The following is a 22,332-nucleotide window of genomic DNA, read 5'->3' on the forward strand; positions in this document are numbered from 1 at the left end:
TAAATAGCGAAGATGGGCACATCCGACTACCTTATTTCACACTACACGATATTTTTGCCCGCATTTTCCCCTTACGACAATCTTAGAATGTTGGCCGATCTAAGATTGTCGCTGGTGATTTCATAACCGATCATCCTGCAGTATGTGGTGGGATACGGTAGATCGTCGTGGCCGCTTCGATCTACATCAGGGATTTTCTCCGACTGGGAGCTTAACGCTGAATGTGACAGGTAGCCAATCAGAAAAACACAGATTCTCCTCCGCTTTCTGAGGGGAAATTACGGAGTGGAATCCCAAACAGCTGACAGAGCGCAACCCGAGGTCCAGCGGATTTTGGAGATGATATGTGGAAACTAATGTTTATTCAAGATTTTGTGCAAAGAATATATAAATGACAAGGAGAGGAGTTGGAGCCAAATTGCTACCGCAGTTGATAAACCCAGTAGGTTTTCAGCTGTTCTTCGTTAGCGTGAGATAAATAGGTTATAATGATTTTCATTCAGTCATGACTGATGCATGTGACTCTATCCACATGCATCACAGGTAGATTCTAGTAAAGCATTAATTAATGCTTGATTTTAAAATTAGCTAACTGGACTTGTAGCCATTATTTTGGCCCCATGTGGCTGGACACCACATGCCTAGTATTCTGCCTAAAAGTCAGAATACTAGGCATAACGGTTCGAACCCGATCGAACCGTTATGCCTTGGATTTCTGTCGGCTAATGTGTCTCTCAGGTTTTGAAAATTGGCCGACAACTCGTGTCGTGTGCGCTGGACATTAGACTAAGGAAATGAGGAAGGGAGGGTCAGTGGAGAGCTTTTTTGAGCCTTTTTTCATTCAGTGTCATCAATAGAAAGAAAAAAAGGCAGACGATAAAGCCGACAATTAAAATGAGGTTGATAGGTTTAATTTATCGTGCGATTAATTGATTTATCGTTTGACTCACAGTGTTTTTCAACACATATAATCATTCACTGGTCAGGATATATTTCAAACAGGCAAATGTTCTTCCAAAGCGTCGTCATCATCATCATCATCATCAGTGTCAAAAGAAGATTGTAGTCCTTCCTAACGGGCTTTGCGGACCGTAGTGAAGTTGGCCCCCCCACCTTCTTCAAATCAGACAAAATTGGTGTCAAACGTTTGTGCTGGTTTGTGCAGCAAAAATTTTCGTTTGTGCCGCTATCATTTTAAAGATATAAAGAAATGTTTCTAGAGGTCATCCAAGGTCAACCACCCACCCACCTTCTTCAAACCAGACAAAATGGGTGTCAATCAACTCGGCTACGTTTGTGCTGGTTTGTGCAGCAAAAAATTTCGTTTGTGCTGCTTTGGCTTTGAAGATATTAATGAAAGTGTAAAGGTCAACCAGCCCCTCAACTTTTATGAAATCCAACTTTCTTTATATCTTTAAAATGATAGCGGCACAAACGAAAATTTTTGCTGCACAAACCAGCACAAACGTAGCACAAACGTTTGACACCAATTTTGTCTGATTTGAAGAAGGTGGGGGGGCCAACTTCACTCAGGTCTTCCATGGGAAATTGCCGCAATAATTAGTTTATCAATGAACGCAGACATAGAATACAACAACATCCACATAAAAGAAGAACAGCAGCAAATACTGCAATGGAAACCAAGACAGTGGAGACGAGAGTGTGATATTTCCCAAAGGCATCCATCCATGAATCCCACATGGACGTGTTCCCCCTGAGTGGCATTTCATCTTCACACTCAGGATGCGAAGCCCCTCGATTACCTTCATGAGGCTGCCATTTGCTGCTGGGCTGTTTTAGGATAAATGCATAGTGCCGTTTCTCCAAACAGCGCATCCACTTCTCCTTCCTTAGCCAGTAACATGTCTGTTCTGCAATGCCACAAACTGATCATGCACAGCCTCAAATCCTGTCTCTTTCCAGTTTCCTAATTTCTGTACATTGTAGTGGATGTAATTTATCCGCAACTTGTTGGCTTTCAGGAACACTCAAAGAAATTAAGAGAAAACACTGTGGAAGTCAGTGAATTATACTTTTATTGACCAAGTACAGGGAAATAAATATGGAGTCACTCAATTCTGAGGAAAAAAGTGTGGAATCACTCAAATTGGAGGTAGAAAATAAGAACACACCCAGTCTATTTCCTTCCCCTCAATGGACACCTGCCCCAGATGAGATGGGCCCGTTATTCTGCAGTTAAAAACACCTGCAGTCATGTTGCCTTGGAGGGCTGCTGGACAAAGTGGAGTGGCAAGAACCATGAATGAGTTGTTTTTGTCAACGTAAAGGAGAGAATGGAAAGCTTGCCAGGAATCTTGGGCCCCAGGACAAAAATTAAAATGGAGAAATTACATGTTCTGCAACATTCTGCTCAGTTGGCCATTAGCAGGAGCAGTTTCTGTCAGACCGGTCTTTTGGCATTTGGTGGTCAGGTGAAGATTCCTGTACTTCAGCAGAGTCTGCTCACAGTATTTTTCCATTTAGGCAAAGATCACACAGAACAACTTAAAACCCTAAAAGTCTATGTGTTAATTAAAATATAAGAAAACAGATAAACGAATAGGATACCATAACAATGCAAGTCATTCCTACTGCATCAGGAGTTTCCCAACAGTGTATTTATGTACTGGGGTTTAAGTAAGATTTTCCACTCAATATTTTTATATAGAAAATATGATTGCTGTCCTGTATGCTTTTAACTAGATTCCAAGATTCTCAATGACATCCATGTTATTTTAATTTTTATGCACATAAAACATGATGTGCAAGTATTCCATCTGGTAGCCAAAGATCAGAAAAAGTAACTTATTTGATGAGATCAAGGAAAACCAATAATCTCTAATCTGTGCCGTCTGATCTTGTGGTCCACCTTCACGGTGTACCCCAAGGATATGCTCTGGTTCCTTTTCATCTCAGCTTTTAGAACTCTTTATCTGACATTTAAATATACACTTTAGATTAAAAATGAAGAAAAATAACAAAAGGAACAAATACCTTATATTTCATCCAAAACTATCCGTTCTTTGAAGCCAGCGGTGAAGCCAAGTAGCTTGAGTTTTTAGTTCTGAAAATGCGTTAATGTCTGGGGGTCTTTTTATACTTAGAGCCATTTCAGCGATGTCACTAATGTGAGCCTTACTGAATATAATGGTGCAAAGATTTACTGAACTTGTCCCGCTTTAAGACAGACTTTTATACTTGAATCCTTGGCTTAGATGTAAAGGAATGACATCGTTGACAGTGACTTCAAAACTTCCTTTTAAAGCTACTGTGATGAGAAATCCATCAATAATGTTTCAATCACCATATAAGTTCCCTTTTATAAAAAGCCTAAATGACCAAATACCTTAATGTCATGAGGTATTTAACATTTCAACTATGCTCTTGGCCTACAATCTGCAAAATAATTTTATTTTATCGTGACAAAAATAATTTTTTTTATAATCCGTCTTTATTGAATGAAGGAAGCAGCACAAAAGTTACAAATGTTTACAGAACACTTCAGAAATGGTAGAAAACGTAGTTGTACCAAAAAAAACTTCTGATTGAAATTCATTAATCAAAGGTTTATTGTGCAAGTAGCAAAAACTAAGACATAGTGTTATTGACCATAACATTGTTGTTTAAAAATGCTGACCCGTTGTAAAAAAGAATTTCACACTCCACATTCTTATCAAAGGAAAATGAGCTACAACTTGTGTTAAAGAGCTCTCATAATACTCTTAAATGAAAATAATACACAGATTACTTCTCACATCTTTTAGCCATGGAGTTAGAAACCTGATATTCACATACTTGTATTTTTTAAGGAGCCAAATTATGACACTAATGCTGGAATTACAACTTATAGCTATAACATTTTCAAGTCTTTCCTTCGAAGGTTGGTGAGAAGGCTTGAAATAGTATGACACATCCTCCCACAATCTTCTTGTCATGTTTGCATTTTAAAAAGGTAAGGGATGATTTTTGATGTTCAGGAAATGAGGAAACCAATTAATTTCCAACAGATTTATGTTTTAATGGCCGTGTCAGTTACTATTAACGGGCTGATTGCAACCACAAGGCATAAACATCCAATGTCAATTAAAGAGATCTTTAACAGAGAAGACCTACACTTTGGATCCCTTTGATATTTTTTCCTAACTGCTGCTTATGGGTCTTCCAAAGTGCATGAACATGCCTTTTATGTAACAAGAAAAATACTACGCATTTTCTCCAAACTAAACAAAAAATACCCCCAGCATTAGTCTCATTATTTAAGCTGTACATATAAGAGGAAGACTATGTAGTCTGTGTTTGCCACATAAGGAAGTCCTGCAGAATACTTTGACTTTATACCAGACATAGGATTTGCATAAAATACAAAGAGTCTATCTTACCCGTTCATGCCTGTATTTCTGATTTGAATTGTATAAGTGTGCTGTTGTCTCCATCATGTGTTCTTCCAGGCCCCCCGGGGTTTGGTGGGGCCGTCTGAAAATCTTTTCTAGCTTAGCTAAGACAAGAAGGGTCACAGACCAGCTTTAGAGAAGTCATAAAGAAGCGCTCCTGGTTTTAATGGCAAAGTCGTTAATACTGTTGGCGATGCAGTGAGGATCTAGGCACAGTTAGCATCCTTTCCTGATACCGCTGTCCAAGAAGAACTGACCAAGGAGGGGAGGACACAACGAGTCAAGTGGTGGGTGGTTCATTCCTCTGGTGGTGGAGCATGTCCGTCACACTCACAATGTCCTCTTCGGGCACCTGGAAAAGAAAAGTTACAGAACTTTTATTTACTTTACCTATATTTTTATTGGAAACATAGATATGAGAAGAATACAGATGCTCATCAGGGTCAAAAATAAATAATTTTTTCCATCAAACCCCTTTTTGGTCTGCTATAAAAGCTTTTAGGTTTCATCAGAACCTTGTCACTGAAAACAAATGAGAAAAGGGGGTTTGAAAGCCAACTAAAACAGAAAGGACAAGCAGATGGGTATAGGTTATAATTAGCCAGTATTAACAGGTTGCACATGGATAGAAATACAAAAACAGACTGATGCAATGAAATAACATATTTGTGAACTTAATGTGGAACATTAAGAGTCATGACACAGACATGGAAACACGCAAACGCCCAACGTCACCAGGTTTACATCTGATTAGCATTCATCACTAGATGTAGGAGACAACACTGACTAAACAGTCGGGCATTGCTGATTAAGCTATGGAAAATATTTTGGGGGTTTTAACACTAGAGATTTTCAAATAAAATTACATCCATGGACACAAATACAAAAAGCACTTGAGACAATAGAATAACAAAAACAAAAGAACCAAAAAAAAAAAAAAACATGTCACAATGTTACACAGGCAAATAAATAAAATGATAATAAAATAACTAATAAATACATAAAAGGCTGGGGAAGATTTCACAACTGGGTTATTTGCTCAACTGTCCATCTTATCTGGAGGACACTTAAGTAAAGTGGTTGAGTAAAGGGAGCGTCATCAGTCAGTCACATATTCCAACATTTTATTCTAGAAAACTTCAGAGTGTCTCATAAGGTTTATACCTCAGTCTTTCCACCTGTAGGATACTTACAAGTTCAGTTAGTCAGGTCTGAAACTTGGGGGCTAAATCAAACTTCCACAGTTTCAGAATACATGTCTTTGCTTTGCAATCATCATACAAAGAGCTAGAGCAATAGATAAGTTACAATCCAGGTTCTCCAGGGTGTTGGAGCGCCCAAGCAGAGCCGTTCCATGGTCAGGTGTGACAATAATTTTAAACACAGATAAAAATCACTGAAAAATGAGACCAAAAAATATGTAATTTTGGCCAAAAACAAAAAAGATGTGCAAAAGTACCTTCAACTATGGAGAATGTTTATCATAAAACTGAAGTAATAAATTAATGCATCAAAATCACTTTTTTCTGTAAACTGATCAAATGCATATAATTAACTAATCAGCAGTTACTTATATGTATTAACTGCATATAAAATGTAGTGTCCAGGTTTGTCAGCCTAACCTGACAGCTGATCACATGCATCTCCTTTTCTGTAAAGGTAATGCCCTGGAAAGTAGAGCCTCGCTACACAAACATTTTGCATTTTATTGACATGCAAGATTGCAAATAGCAAGGAAAAGAATGGTGAAAATGTAGAAAAAGAATTTTATTGGCTATTTGTCACAAACGTTTGTATGCTGCTTTATGTTATTTTCATTTTGATAGTTTCTATTAAAAAATAAATGTGCCCAATCCATTTTAAAATGAAAAAAAAGTGAGATAAGTGAAGGCTACAAAAACTATTTACCCAAATACAGTTTAGTTTCTATTGCTACAGGTGTCATAGGGAAACCTTCTGGACTCACCAAAGCATGGTCAAAGCTGAAGGTGCTGATGTAATAGGCAGAAATGTCACCATCTGCCAGGGGCTGAGATATCTGGGCGACTATGCCACATTCATCTGAAACACAAGGAGGAAATGCCATCAATGTAAAAGTATCACATACTTATAGATTATAGGTTCATAGGTTATAGTATTGCATTAATAAGATAAAAGCAGAAATGCTTTGATGCAAAAGAAATAACTGCAAAACAGTCAGTTGTTGCCAGTGGCAGTTCTTGATATGGGCAATATGGCTCACTGCCCAGGGTGGTATGTTCTTTGGGGAATTTTAAACATGGACAAAAAAATGAAGTTGTGACAGCTCTGCCTCAAGCCAGTTTAGTAATTTGGTAATTAGGATGTTCAGGAGGAGTGGGGGTCCAGTTCTATCCAGATCTACACAGCAGATCATGGTTTCTTCAAAATATTCAACAGTTTTTAGTCCAAGATTTTGTTCCGTTTGCTCATTTTTGTAATTCTAAACGAATACAAATGCACATATAAAAAAAAATGCTGGAGTTTTCTGTGAATTTCTTTGCTTTTTTTCTTTTGAAAATGTTTATGTCAGTCTTCATGGTTCCGTTTCAAGGGTAACCAATAATTTCATAAAATGTAAAAAATATATTAATCCAGAGTTGTTTTATTACAGTGCAGTAAAATGATGAGCCCAGGTAAACCAGCCATTACTTATGAACTCATGAAAGAAGTCGGCATCACTGAATCAGATCACTCTGACTAAACATCCAAACAGATAGCAGTATATGCTCCACAAAAAGTCATTGCTATTAGTTAGCTTTGTTCGAATCGTTGTTTTTAGAATGGTGCTGTATAAATAATAAAATCGTCAATAAATGGCTCCAAAAATTATTACCTTCTCAAACAATGTTCTGCTGTGTCATGTCAATGTTCTTCTTTTGTGCATGTGGGACAATTTGAGGACGCAAGCCATTTACACAGAAGTCTCATTGTGGTTGCATTTAATTAGTGGTAAGAACGTCCGCAAACACAAAAATCCCCCACGCCCCCAAAAAATCCAAAAATCAGATTTTAGCAAAAATTCTAATTTGAGCTCAAGATTTCCTGTATGAAGATCGTTAGTGCAGCCACAGAATGCACAGGCAGATGTGATGTGGTTGCATGGTGAGAAAAGTTGATTCAGAAATTGACATTTTAAAGCCAACCAGTACGGGTTGATCTTTCCAATGAACAAACTTTTATTTCTCATATCCTGTAGAAGAATTACAGTAAAGCCATTGTTTCACAGGATATGAAGCAATCCTGTGTGATACTATGTGCAATTTTATAGCACAATAAATGTTATACGACAATTAAATAACTATGTTAACTTCAGTTACAAAATACTATTAGTACATTTCTGGGATTAAATACTAATGCCCCAGAAAGATCTAGAGAAACTCTTACATGTGTTCATCTTTAGTCGCATTGATTACTGCAGCTTATCTTCACAGATCTACATTAAAAAATACATTTGGACGGCTGCAGCTGATCCAGAACGGTGCTGCTTGTGTTCTCTAGCTAATTGTTGCTGGCTAGCTTGAAGGAGCTCAATGTGTGGGTGTGTGTGTGTGTGTGTGTAGGGGTGTGTGTGCGTGTGTGTGTGTGTGGGGGTGGGGGGGGGGGGGGGGGGGGGGGGGTGACTTGGAAACTGCAGCTCCAAAGAGGAGCTTTTCCTGAAAGGCGGTGCTGGGTCCTCCCAGGCATTTTGCACAGCTGAATGGTTGCCATGGGAGATTAAAGGATTTATCAAACATGCATGAAAGAATCAGAGCAACACTCAACGCATGTTTTTGATTAGGGCAGAGGTTCCCAAACTGTGGGGCGGCGAAATAAAATGTCAAAGGGATTGTCAGCACTAGTTTAATTTGTAACTTGAAATTAAGCTTCCAATTGCACACGTGCTTTTGTTTCTTGAAAGCTGGCCTCAAGTTCCTCTACAGCCGTTTGAAATGCATGTCATTGTTGTGCTAGTTGTATTAGGAAAGGAAGGAAAATAATATGAAGAGAAATGGGATACTTAAAGAACATTTTCGGGAAGAAGGATTTTTGATTTTATTAATACACAAACAGATGCACAATTGCATAGCTGTACATCTCTGACACCGAGTCATTTCTAGAAGAAGTGGAGACTCCTGCACAACCATTAAAGATGCAGGAAGTGGTTTCTGATTGGTAAGTCAACAACAAAATATTTGACTTTTCCAGCACATGTAATGGTAAAGCAGCGAGTTTCCATAACCTCTCCTCCCACCCCCAAAAAAAAGATACTTACTGCTAGACGTGTGGATGTTTTTTTAACGCTTGGATTGTTTGAAGAAGCATTAGAGATCCAAATGGAAGTACAAGCATGAGCATAACGTTAATTTTGTATGATATGTCCCTTTTAACAGTTAAGACTTGAACAGGAGACAACAGGATGCATCATATTTTCATGGTTATTCAGGAATAATAATAATATCAAATGCAATGCATTTATACACGCCAACTAGGAAATAGGATGCTTTTTTCAGTGTGTTCAATTCCTGTGACAGCTTTTAGTACTATGCTGATATTTGTTCATTTCTATCATTTTGCTTGATAAAAATTTTTCAATAATGTTGAAAGTTATAAGATCAGTCTTACAAAGGTTGTACGGGTAAAATATTTAAATAGAGAAATGATATTTGTATTGCTCATTTAAGCTCTAATATAAAGTAATTAGACATACACACCACTTCAAACTTGACGGTAAAGTGGTTATTGTTCTGTCAAAATCAGAAAAAAGGTCAAGTAGATTGCCTCACCAAAACCCAGCGGTTGACCACCGATACGGACCATCCGCCAGAGCTCCCCGGACGAGCTGGTGAACAGAAGGTCAGCAGGAAACCTGGAACAAAATGATACCGCTTTACAATACACCAAGAAACAACGTTCAAATATGTATACAAATGATAAAAGTTCAATTGGTGAACATGAAGACTGAGAATGTTAGGACCACAAAATTACAAACAAATTAATTTCTAAATACGTTTTCCAACAGGGTGTCATTAATTTGTTTTAATGGTAGCTACAAACATGTCTATATGGTGAGTGAATCCTTACTGTCTCTGAGCCTCAGTGTCCATCACTAATGAGACGTATCCATCGATGAGGGAGAAGGAGAAGAACTTGATACATTCTAAGTCCTGACCAGTAGACGATTCGCTTTCTTCCTTAGGACTAAACACAAAAGCGAGTGGCAAAAATAAATGGCATATTCATTTTGCATGTTATTTAGACATTCACGTGTATATCCCTCAATACGATTATCAATAAAAAAATTAATTTGTTTTAGAAAGTAATTCTCATACTAAATATGTTCATTATGCTGAGAATTCAAGTGATTATTTCTGTCATTTTGATGATTTAAGCTGATGAAAACTCAGTTTTTAAAAAGTAAAAATATGACAAAAATAAGGATTTTGAAAAAAATGCGTAGTCTATTTTCAGTTCCCCACATGAGATCATCAGTTTTAAACAAATTATTACAGCAATACAATTGGAATGCAAAATCGATACAGAAGCAACCCGGTTTCATTTCACATGGTCCGAGTCAATAATGAAATGATATTGTGTGCTGCCATCTTGTGCTTCAGTGCAGTACTGCAGTAGTGTGAAGAAATTTGATTTCACCTGTTGGAATAAAAGAGGACATCGATGAGCGTGGTGGCGATGGACGGCAGCGTGTCCGGATCCAGAGACATGACGCAGAACTGGTTCAGTGGGATCAGCACCGGGTGAACTGTGGGCTGGACGACTAGAGGAACAGCAAACACAACGACGCCTTAAAATTTGGATGTGCTGGTGTTTGGTTGAGGAAAAGGATGAAGTCAATTTAATCTCTTAAACTACTTTAATCTAAAGAGTTTGCATCATCAGTTGGCACAACTGTTACAATGGGCATCATTTGTGGGCCTCACTGGGCCAATCCCAGCTTTTAAACACCTGCGTATTGATAAATCCGACAACTGATTTAAAATCTAAGACACATCAGTTCATAATGCTGATGACCGTCAAATTAAAGCAGAATGTCCTGCAAATTATTGTGCAGAACTTTGCTGCCCATAAATTAATCCCACATACAGTTTAATCCAGATTCATAAAATAACATTGTTCCTCATCCTGTTGAGAAAATCTTAAATTAGTAAGAGCATGCTAAAATGTTTTTTTCCCCCATTTTGATAACATTTTATTTCTAGACAAAAAAGTAGCAAAGCATTCAATGTTATTTCTTAAATTCTCCCATGGTTCATGAGTTACTTCACTGGAAAGAACTTAGCACACCCAATAACTCGTTTCTGTAAAGAGCCTCTCTTACTTTAAATCAATAAAACATTTTTTAATCTAATATAACTACTTGTAAACGTATCATCTGAAATCTTGCACTGTTAGCCTCATTTGCTCTAGAACACATGCATAAATCTCCAACAAACCTTGATTTCCTCTGCTGAACTAAAAGTCCACACTGACATCAACTTGTGGACACAATCGACGCCCTCTTGTTTTTCCACCAGGCCTGATGTATTTATGAGGCCGCGTATATTCACTTTAAAAAGTCAGGCGATCCAAAGAACCGTTAAAATGCCAGGATCCCATGGAGATGCAAAAGACGTAGGAGATTGCGTAAGAATGAATCTTTCAGGATGTTCTGACCTTGTTCTGTACTTTAGGATTACATAACAATAGCTTCCTGTAAGGGACGCCACCATTTAGTGCAGAATAACTACTCTGTATGCAACCTACAGCAGACTTTGTTGATTCTGCTCTTTAAGTGATGTCTGTCTAAATTCACTACTGTCCTCCTGAATACAGATCTAAATCCTTTAAACTGGGATGACCATTAACACCAGATCTTAGTTTGACCATTCAATTTTACTAACCACAAAGTCTTGCACTTAGTTTTTTTTTAGCTTAACAGAAAAAGTGGAGAAGAGAAATGTACAGATTTGTAGGGAAATCTTGAAATAGGCTTACAATAGATCACTGATGAAATATACCAATTATCTATATAAAGTAAAAGTTTGTAAAACAGATGAAAGTGACGCCTTGAACATTAATGCACAGAAACAAGCCACAGCTACTTTGTGAAGAATGGTTTATGTACCAAATTAAAAGTAAAGATAACATCAAGTTGTCTAAAACGACATGCAAGTTGTGACAGAGTAGATGAAACTGGTTTGGTCAAACATAAGAAGCTACAAGTTTCCACAGAACCAGGAAAAAAACACACACATTTGCGTGTGTGTTTGATTTGATTGCTAAGCAAGTGATGCCAAAACTTAAACCTTTATTATAAATACAGTCTAAGTCAACAACTGGGCTAAGAAATAACGCATTTTTAGAGAAACTAGGTAGGAAATATCCAACATATTAATATTTTAACGTAATCATTTTAAGTCAAAAATATGATTCTACTTTCACAAATATGCCGCTATAGAAACCCTAATCCTGCTACTTTTTAATTGGATTACAATCTATGCTACTTCTTTATTTGGTTTTATCATTGGAAAGAAAAATATATTCTCTATTTTTTAACTAAATAAAATGTGAGCAAACAGGTTTTAAATGTTTAACGCCTTTTCTGCAGTAAGTTAGAGTTTACTAATGAAATGTATCTTTTTCTCCCTCAGGCAAGTCTGATGAATGTTTGAAAGTTAGGAGGATTGGAGCTGAAACCTTCTTTGCCGTTCTTCAGGAGGCCGTTGGTAAAGTCCTGGCAGCCCACAGGCACATACTCTCCTTCCACCTCCTTGAAAATGTTGAACTCCTCATTCAACGTACTGATGACAACTGACAGGTCTTTCTCTCTCACCTGCATAACAAATATAGGGAACATGCTGAAACACTGTACTGTATGTAACATTTTAAAACTTAACTACAAACATGAGCTGTTTCGAGGAGACATTGAAAAAGTGAGAATTTGAAAAAAAAATAAAAATCCCTTCTGCATAAGTGTACAGACATTTAAATTGATATTCTGATCAAGAACCTTCTGGGATTTTTTAATTGTGGTGTGTCAAGCTCTGTGGTTACTTTATTTTATATTTAAATCAAGGTGGATGAAATTGTTAATGCTTCAAAATTTTTATAATTTTTGACCCAAAACCGTCAGGTTTCAGTTAGAAAGTTAAAAATGAATAAGATATTTTTATTGTCGGCATCACTGCGAGTCAAGGCATATATAGATCCAATTCAGAGATAAAAAAAATATATAGATCTTACAAATATTACAAAGATGTGGAATACTGAAAGATTATCCACAAAAAAAACAACAAAACTGAAAGGATAAATAAAATCAAAAGGTACTTCAACAATGTATTAATTAACTGTGTGCAGAGTATGTAAAAGCAGGTAGCTTTTACATACAGATTTAGTTGTATGTAAACTGGATAAATGGCTATCTAAGATCACAAAGTCCTGGCATTTTAACAGGAGTGTGTATGTAAATGCATCTGCAAGTAATGTTACATTTGCACATATTTAGATGACATGTTTTAAAGCCCAAAGAATGCAGTCTTTAAACGGCAAGTAAAGCATTAATATTCCTGCTGACGCAGTGGTTTGCCATGTTGTTAAACGTTTTTGCTCATTTACTTCTTGACACGTAATACATCAACCAATTTTCTGATGCTGTCAGCTCTGTCAGAAATTAGTTTAACTCAAGATGCAGACATGGTGGCCTATTTTGTCTGCTGGGGTTCAAACCAGGGGGACTAAAAGCTTCACATGGGTAGGAAGAAATTCAACAGATTCTTGCAAATGTTTTTTTAAGAGGACGCTCACCAGGATGAAGTCAGTCTGATATGTGGAGAGCATGAAGACGGAAACGTGCTGCTGGGCAAGCGGAGCGATGACCGACTTGGCAATCTTTGTCACGCCGACAGCCTGCGAGCTGCTGGAGGCGTTGCCGTTGGAGGCAACGTTGAGGGGCAGCCAGATGGAGCTCTCGACCTGGAGGTGCTCCGAAGGCGCCAGCTCTGTCAAATGTCAAGGGAAGAAAGAGCGATCTGAGTCAAACCGCGAACGACAAGGCCTTCTGTCCGTGATCATCCACATGGCAAATCAAGATGAAAATTTAAGCTTTTGAACATACGCTATGATACATGGAAATAGTCTTCCTGTATTGAATGACAAGTGTCTCAGACGTGCATTCCTTCGTATGTCCAGCAGGGGGCGACTCAAGAGAAGCCTGCCATGATGCCCACTTTCTATTTGGATTCAAATACAGAAAATCCGGCGAACATTTCTTACTTTCCAGCATTTTCTGATTCAATTTAATAAATTGGTTAAGAATTAAAGCTTTGATTTAGTACTACTGACTTTTACTGATACTTCATTCTGTTCATAAACTTTGTGCCGTAGCCTTAAACGAACATTCAAGACTACGCTGTGCGAAATCTACAACAAAGTGCTAGAATTTCATCTATAAAAGTGAGTTTATCAATGTTAACACCAGATATTGGCAATGAGGTACAATAGGGGCAGATATTAGTCCTTAATGCAGGCGTATAGGGTTTGATGCTAAAGCTCAACAAAGCTCATTTAGATGTTATGCAATCCATTTTCTACTCTCTTGAGGTCCTAAATTATCAGGCAGTTTAAAGTTACTATTCCCCGTTTCTACCACTCCTAACAGACATGCTATCTTCCATCTTCCCCCTGAGGGCAGAGGGCTAAAAAACTCCCACTATTTATATCACAAAAGCAGCACAAGAATATATCATGCTGAAGACGGGCCACAGTGCCAACACCAGTCAGGAAGGCTGTAAACTGAGACCAAGCACCAGTATGCAGTATTCAGTATCTGTTATCTATTCAGACATGTTAATAGGTCATTAAGAGGATTTTTGAAGGCAAATCTTAATAATGTAAATTCCTAAGATTCTAAAGCTGGATAGTCATAACTGAAATATGTTTACTTAGGAAACGTGAAGTAAAACATAGAAAGGAAACAAGATCAAGACAACTGCTTAGGGCAGGTACAGAGAAGCTATGTAAAATTAAGACATTTTAAAAAACAAATATATTTACATAGAGATTAATAGCGCACCACAAAAGAATATTCTGCATCACTTAAAAAATGCTAGAAAGTCTCGTTTTCTGTAAATTTGGACCACCATGTTTTTACAGCAGTGTGCAGAATTAAATATGTATTTTGAAATGAGAGGAAATAAACAATTGCTTGGTTTAATTTGATACTGCTGGTCAACCAGGAAGTTTCAGTACGGGTCAGCCTTACTAAAAACATTACCGAACAGCATCTGACTGTGAATGCTCCTTCTTCTTTCCTCCCCTTCAAAGAGCCTTTGCTCTAGTTGGCATAATTTTTCCACAGACAGCCCCTTGTGGCTTCTCAACACACCAACTCTTAGCTCCTAAAATAGGCACTCAGAACAAGAAAACCCTGAAGGCAATGGATGCCTTCAACATCTGCATCAGCGGGTACAGCAATGGAGAACACGTTAATCTAAACAAAACATCTATTTGTCAATCACATCTCTAAAAAAGTGCCATCATACACTTTGAGGTAAAATACTGAAAGAAAGAATCACTCAGAAACTGAGAAATGTGCTTGATCTCAGCGTTCCTTCAGGCAGAAAACTATGTTATCCTTTTAAGAAAAAAGAGGCAGCGTTAGGAACAGGTAGCACATTCCTTCTCTTTACTTTAAGTGTTAGTTTTTACTCTGACAAATTCTTGCTAAACCTTTTGAGGAATATTAGGAACATCAAGAAACCATCTTTGCTCCTGACAAAAGATATCGGGCAGAAACATTGTTCTTATTTGCCCATCAGATACATAAAAATTCTGCTTAAGGAGAAAAATATGAGTCCTAAGTTCTGCACGTGAGGTTCTAGTGAAGTATGAAATGTTCTGGGCAGAAAGTCAAACATTAAATCACTTAAATGAATATGACAAATGTCTGTTTTTGTGCTATTGGCCTTAGCAATGCTAAGGAGCTAGAATGATGGATTTCCTACAGGTTGCTCTCCCAGCCCAGCCTGTGAATCAAGATGAAGTTCTAAATTACCTTTACACGTTTATGCATAGCTATATTTTACCTTTAAATCCTTCTTCATCAAGGACGACTGTGTAGTTCTCAGGTGTTTCTGTCAGGCTAAAAAACTTGCATCTGGAATAGAGAAGGAAGGCAAAAAAAATCATAATTAATAAAATGAGCATGACAAACTAGAGAGTTAGATAGCAATGTTATGCTGTTCATCAGAGTCCTGTTGACACACAACCTAAATGACAAGAAATATTTGCGGACACACCTAATCTGGTCTCTGCGTGAACAGGGCCCTAGACTTAGCAAAACAAACAGCTGAAAACAGTTCAAGAAAAATAGTTCCGAGTTTTGATTTGACCTTTAAAACTAAGCCTAAAATCTAAGCTAATTTAGCATTTATGAGAATGTCGAAGAAGCCCGTATTACCCAAACCACTGGACACAAAAGACCACATAGGTCATGTTTAAGCAGTTCAGAACTTATGCAAAAGTTCTCCTATTTTTAAGAGTGGCTAAGAGAAATGGTTTGTCGTTATAACTCTAGAAAAATGCAAGTTACCAACTTAAGCAAGGCTTTTAATTTGTGAATGAAAAGTCACATCTGTAGGGCAGACATTTCATCCACAGGAAGTATCACATTTTCCTGCTTCATGGTATCCCTCTGAGGAAACACCTTCCTCCTCAGCAGATCAGCCTGCAAAAGCCATTAGAGCTGACGCCTGAGTGCAAGAGCAAAAACTCCTGACTCAGCAAAAACCAATCCCTGCCATGGGATTGGACAATAACACCACTGAGAGACAAAGAGGGAGAGACACAGAGAGAAAACACTGCAACAGTAACTGCCAGCTGTGCTAGCAGGCTCCGCCAGCCCATTGTGTTAGAAAGGCCTTCTCGCTTCCTGATGAACCTTCACCTTCCGCAGCTCGCAGTTTCCTGCAGGTGCAACAACCCTGCATGAGCGAGTCAAACAAGCGAAGTAAAGGCAATACAGTATGTTCACTTTTTGTTGTCAAGCAACGTCAAGGAACCACATCTGTTTGGTTTCCTGTTTGCAAAGTACAGATTAGATAGATAAGAGAGGAATCAGTTTATTACCAAATAAAGAGGAACACAGCAAAAAAAGACCTTACAACTTTTCCTGACTGCAATCCTCTTCATTGCTTCAAAAGATTGCAATTACTTACAATTAGTATTGGTTTTTAATAGCAAATCTGTAAAAATATACATTTGTCCATTCACAGAATATTGAACCTGCAACTGTTTGGTCATGCATCATGTGAAGAGAAAAGGATCTTTGATCATTTGTCTAGAGTCATCATACAGAGTTCTCAGTTTTCTCCCATCTTTAGTTCACCCCTCAGGTTTTCTTTAGGCTTTAGGCCTGGAGCTTGAAAAACGTTTTCTCTGTGTCTGGTGAAGTAAGAGAGTTCACAAAAGTTTAATTTAATATGCCAAGGCATTTTGAAGAGTTCATGTTGACATGGACTCCAGTAAGGCATATTCATTCTGTTTGACACCTGACCTCCACCACACTCTGTGCCCTCTGTGAACTTGATGAGCCACAGACACGAGCCTTTTTTTTTATTTAGCTTAGTGACGCTCTCATCGATGCTATTTTTTTTTGCTCAGTCTCTTTTTTCATGTTGAATTATGAATGCTGAACTTTGCAGCCTTGAAAATTCCATTTTGCATTTACTTCAGTCATCTTTGTCTGAAAGATTTAAAAGGGTGTCAAGAGAAGAAAGAACAAAAGACAATTTGTAAGAGGACAAATATTTCACAGCACCTTATACTGAGGAGGACCAGAACCAGACTGTGAGTTTTGCAACGAATCTTCAAGAGATTTTCTTCTGAAAGACAATTTTAGCTTCAAGGAGAAAATAAAACTCAGTAAACGAAGAAACATGGAGGATCTGTGATGAGGCGCAGCCTCTTTCAAGTGTTGTGGAGCTACCAATGTTAGCGGAGCGCTCTAATACACCGCCCCAGCGTGATTGTCGGTGGTAATGAGCTGGAAAAATAAGCTCCTTCCTCGGATGCAGGAAGGAAAATAACCTAAAGAGATGAAGAAAGCTCCAGGTAGAGACGGAGCGGAGATGACAACCAAAGCACACAAGACTCTGGACTTTGATCCAGCCGCACGAAGCAACGGGTGGCAGTAGGGCTGTTGGCCGAGGGCGGCTGGTGGTGTTGGTGGGGGGGGGGGTTACAACCGACATTCCAGCTGAGAAAACATGATGAGAGGAGAAAACTGATGCAAAATATAAGAAATTAAACTTAGCCAACACATCATCAGATGATGGCAAAGTTCTCTTAACTTCTTAACATTTTACTTCCTTTTGCATAGTTTGTTTGAGGTCTATCATTTTTTTTTATATAAAGTCACACCACAAAGAAATGTGTTTGAGGTGTTGCCTTAAAATCAGAAGCCAACAAAGCCATTGCATCATCATCTGGGATTACAATGTTTTTAAAGAAATGGCGGCGTTGGTGTATGTTAACGTCTGACTTTGAAGAAAGCAAAAAGAACAATGCTCCTCCTTGCTCATTATTTGGGCATAATAGATTTTAAACATATTTTAATCTTAATTGACCTAAAATGGGAACAAAAACAAAATAGGAATCTGATTTAAAGAAGTAGGAGATAAATGTTTTTTTTTTTTTTGCATTTTTGATAAAACATATAATGTGAGACAGGAAGTCTGTGGAGAAAAATAAAATAAAAACTGAGCTCCTCCCTGTCGTCCTACTGCCATCTCCAGAAATGTATCGCTTCCAGTCAGAAACAACCAATCAGAGCCAGAAGGAATGACTGAGAAATGTCAAACACATTTGTGTAAGCGCTGCTCACACAGCATGTACAACCTCAAGATTGCCGGTTTGCTTCAACTATGCTAATGGAGAAACAACCTAACATTACAGAAAAGCTATTTATCTGCCGTCGTTGCTGGCCATGCTAACTAGTCTGAGCACTGATGTCAGGTTACGGTGTGAAGGAGGAGCTGCAGCACAGCAGGAGGGAAGGGAAACGCTATTTATCCGTTGATGACCGCAGATAAATAGTTTTCCTAACATTAGATGGTTTCTCCACCATTAGCAGCAAAATCAGAAATCTTGAGCCTGTGAGCAGCATGTACATGAGTGTGACAATACTAAGACCCTCCTCTGGCTCTTACTGGCCATTTCTGACCAGGAACATTTTTATAAAAGTTACATATGCTGCAGCTTCAATGTCAGACAATACAAGTGTATTATTTTTCTGCAGCATATCCAAACTTCTTGTTTACACTGTTATTAAATAAGTCTAGTAATAATTTGCAAGTGGTAATTGCAAGAAATGTTATTTGTTTTTACTATCAATACATTCAGAAAAACAAACTTAACAAGTGGACAGGTTTGGGATCTGTCTTTAAGCCTGCTGATGGGCAGTGTACAGCAACAGTTTGATGTCTTCGATGTTTTTAATATTTTTATCTATTTATTAATGCCACATACAGTGGCATTAATAAAAAATTAATAAATTTTTTCTTTAATTATGTAAAGCACCTTGAAATGCCTTGCTGCTGAAATGTGCTATACAAATAAAATGTGATTGATTGATTGAGTTGGGAGGGGTTAACTCACTGATTTGTTGAGCTGGAGAAACCTCTGGCTTATGTCTAATTCATACAAAATAACGCATGTAGCCTTGATTAGGGTTGGGCAGTGAGAGCATAAAGTGGAGCGAGAGCCCCAACTTTAGAAGATCACTCAAGCAGAGATGTGAAAAACTGGGTTTCTCGCTCAGCTGACTCATTGTTCCAAGCCTTAGCAGCTGAACAGAAGAAAGGAGAACGGTGTAGCGCCTGCAGGGCTACATCCACAATGCAGAGACACCAACATACTGGGCTGTGATAATAACCCCACCTAAAAAGGACAATGCAAGACTACAAGCAAAAACTGCATAATGAATGCTTTGCCAGACTTTGTGAAAGGATTAGATCCATTATTGATATTTCTTTTTTAAATATTAGTGGCAAAGTAAATATAGCTACTGTAGTTTAATCCTCAGTCTGTGCCAAAACTCCTCTTGTAATGGATGTTTAAGGAAGATCTACGATGTAATAATATGCAATTTGAAACGCTGTCAGAGATCCACTCATTAAAATTCCTCTCAGAACTGCTGTCAAACCCACTGTGTTCGGGCCAGGGAGCTGTTCTTTAATGAATAGAGGAAGGCCTGGAAGGAGGAGGGGGGGGGAGAGCCATTCAAGCCAAAACCGGGCTTGTTTATGCTCAACTTTCTCCAGCACTCCTCCCTTTTCAAATCAAATGTAGCTTTACAAGGAGAGGAGAAACTAACAGTACACAATAAGAACAGGAAAAGCAAGGCAAAACACATCCACTGTAGACGTGCGATGATGTAACATCAAAGTACACAACAACATGTTAAGAAAGAGAGAGAACAACAAAATAGAGGCCTGTGGAAATTCACGGAAGTAGGCAAGAATGATTTTACTGGTTAGTTCTGGGCCAATGCATTTAGCATGTCCCTATAATAACCTTCCTCATATCATAGCATTTATGCTGTAAAATTCTGTAGAAATGTACAGCATTTTCTAAGTTGATAGCAACACTATAAGGATTGTGCATATTCTTTGCATTTGAAAAGGTGTATTTCAGCCAGCTGAGGGAGTGAGGTGGGGGGCAGCACTGCATTCATCATACAGCCAAGAGAAAACTTCAGAGAGCAAAATGATATGTCATAAATCTTGGATCATGCCTTTTTGGCAAGTTTATTTATTACACACATGTTAAAACTTAGTTTATTACTCAACACTATGACTCAACGGCAGGAGACAGCAAGGTCTGAACAGACACACAGAGAAGTGTCTCAAAGTACAAGTTCACGTGCTTTACATTTTAATTTAAAGCATATGTCGTAATAAGCAATAGATCAATTAATCACATGATAAATTAAAACAATCTCTAATTCCCATTTGCATAGTTTGTTTTTCTTGTCTTTCTCTCTGTTTCTATCTACCAAAGTCAAAAGGCTTCAGTCTGGTGCACTGGTCTCAAGCCTCTTTTTATTATTTACAGAGACTTCAGTAAACATTTTATTTATTGTTTTGGTTGTTTTATTTATTTATTTATTTTGGATATTTAAAATATCTTCCAATTTCAGTGTTAAATCTTCATTAGAAATGAATGAACTTTAATGAACACTTTGCATAATAATGCAAGGGTGTATTTGCTTTATTATTCCATTGCCTTTATATTACTGCAAACACCAATATTATTGTTTATTGCAATAACTTCTGGGACAAATTATCGCTAAGCAAAATGTGTTATTGTGACAGGCTTAAAACCATCACAGCCACATGAGTGGCACAGATGGTTAAAGAAGAGTTGGGAGATGAAGCTAGTTTTGAAAATCTCACTGCAGACTTTTCTGTGCATCATCTGAAAATAATAATAATAATAAAGAGTTTGGATCGACTGCAAAGCTATCAAGACATGTTCATTCATATGTCCCAGTCAAAGTCCAGTCCTGCATCCAACAGCACATTTGTAGAACGACAAGAAAATTAATGTTCACACTTACTGACCAGACTTATTTTGCAAAAACGAATGTGCCAACATTTCTGTCTCTAGATAGAAAAAGCTCATAGCCCATAGATGCAAAAGCAAAAATATTGACTCAGGGCAGCTGAGATGACGAATGCACACTCCATTTTGCAGCTTACAGGAAACAGAAAAATATGCAACATTTTCTTCTTGCGTCACACTTCTGCAACTATATGGTGGTCTGTTTATGTCATGAAATACCAATACATTAGAAAATTGTGATTATAACAAAAAAAAGTGAGACGGTTCCAGGGCTATGAATGCTGCAAGACGTTTTACAACGGTGTGAAATTTTAACAGCAAGCAGTAGATTTGTGACAACAGTGAGATACATGTTCCTTATTTTTGTTTGCATGTTCTCATCAGCTTAGTGACAGAGCAGTACATGTAGAGCTCTTCCTCTATCCATGCACATGTGGGGCAGCCAGAGAACTAGACAATTACATAACAACATCTGGATTTCCAGGGATTATCTGAAATCATGAGATGTAAACAACTTCAAAAATGGATGTGGGTTAGGAGTCTAAAAGGTCAAGATTGTGTTGGAGGGCAAAAAAAAAAATGTTGGTTTTTTTTTGGTAACTTTCAGATCACACCTACAGATGAAGCAGGATGCAGTCACAGAAATGTTTTACAGGAAACGAAAGTACAAAAATGAGCAATGTTGATATTAAACAACTGCTAGTTTTTCTCCAAATTGCACCCATGTGAGAAAATACACTTCCCTGAAGTCAACAGCTTCATGCACTGCAGTTCATCATCCCTACCGTAGCTGCAGAGTGAGACATGCACAGGCAAACAACCCAACAATGGCTCGGCCACCCAGTGAATGAGCAGGCGCTGTATGTATCCGAACTGGATTACCAGACTGATTCACAACCATCTGGCCAGAGCAGGAAGCCTACTTACCGCGTCCTGTTGCGGAGAAATATCAGTTTTATTAGAGGGTGAGTGTAATTGACCAGCCCGTTCTTGGATATGCTGGTGACCCGGAGTCTGTGATCCAGTATTTGCAAGTCCATATTTCTTGCTAACGAGCAGTTCTCTCTCCGCTCGTCTTTTAGCGTTTAAAGCGTCTCTCTAGCTGGACGATGTCATTCAAATGTTATATATGGTCCTGAGTGAGGAGCGTTACCGACCGATGTACACCCCCACGTCCCGCTAGGCTCGTCTCACAGGACGAAAAAAACAAGCGACGAAGGCAGCCTCCCCGAACTACTGTATATTCAAATGCAAGGGGGCTGCCCTACGCGGACACGCCCCCTCCTGTTAAAGCTACAGGTCAACGCTTTTAAATGACTCG

The 22,332-nt window shown here is 38.2% G+C and overlaps 1 protein-coding gene across 1 annotated transcript; it reads right to left on the bottom strand.

Moving 5' to 3' along the window:
- Positions 1 to 3,429: 3,429 nt before the first annotated feature.
- Positions 3,430 to 22,282, bottom strand: castor1 (cytosolic arginine sensor for mTORC1 subunit 1). The gene is made up of 9 exons (XM_081610863.1): positions 21,939 to 22,282; positions 15,473 to 15,543; positions 13,194 to 13,387; positions 12,087 to 12,222; positions 10,044 to 10,167; positions 9,474 to 9,590; positions 9,176 to 9,258; positions 6,358 to 6,452; positions 3,430 to 4,743 (listed from the first exon to the last, which is right to left on the bottom strand). The coding sequence occupies exons 1-9, from the start codon at positions 22,049 to 22,051 to the stop codon at positions 4,672 to 4,674; spliced, it is 1,005 nt and encodes a 334-aa protein (XP_081466989.1). The 5' UTR covers positions 22,052 to 22,282; the 3' UTR covers positions 3,430 to 4,671.
- Between the last annotated feature and the right edge of the window lie 50 nt (positions 22,283 to 22,332).

This window comes from Poecilia reticulata, chromosome 9 (assembly GCF_904066995.2).
Source record: "Poecilia reticulata chromosome 9, P_reticulata-male-v2, whole genome shotgun sequence".
NCBI lineage: Eukaryota > Metazoa > Chordata > Actinopteri > Cyprinodontiformes > Poeciliidae > Poecilia > Poecilia reticulata.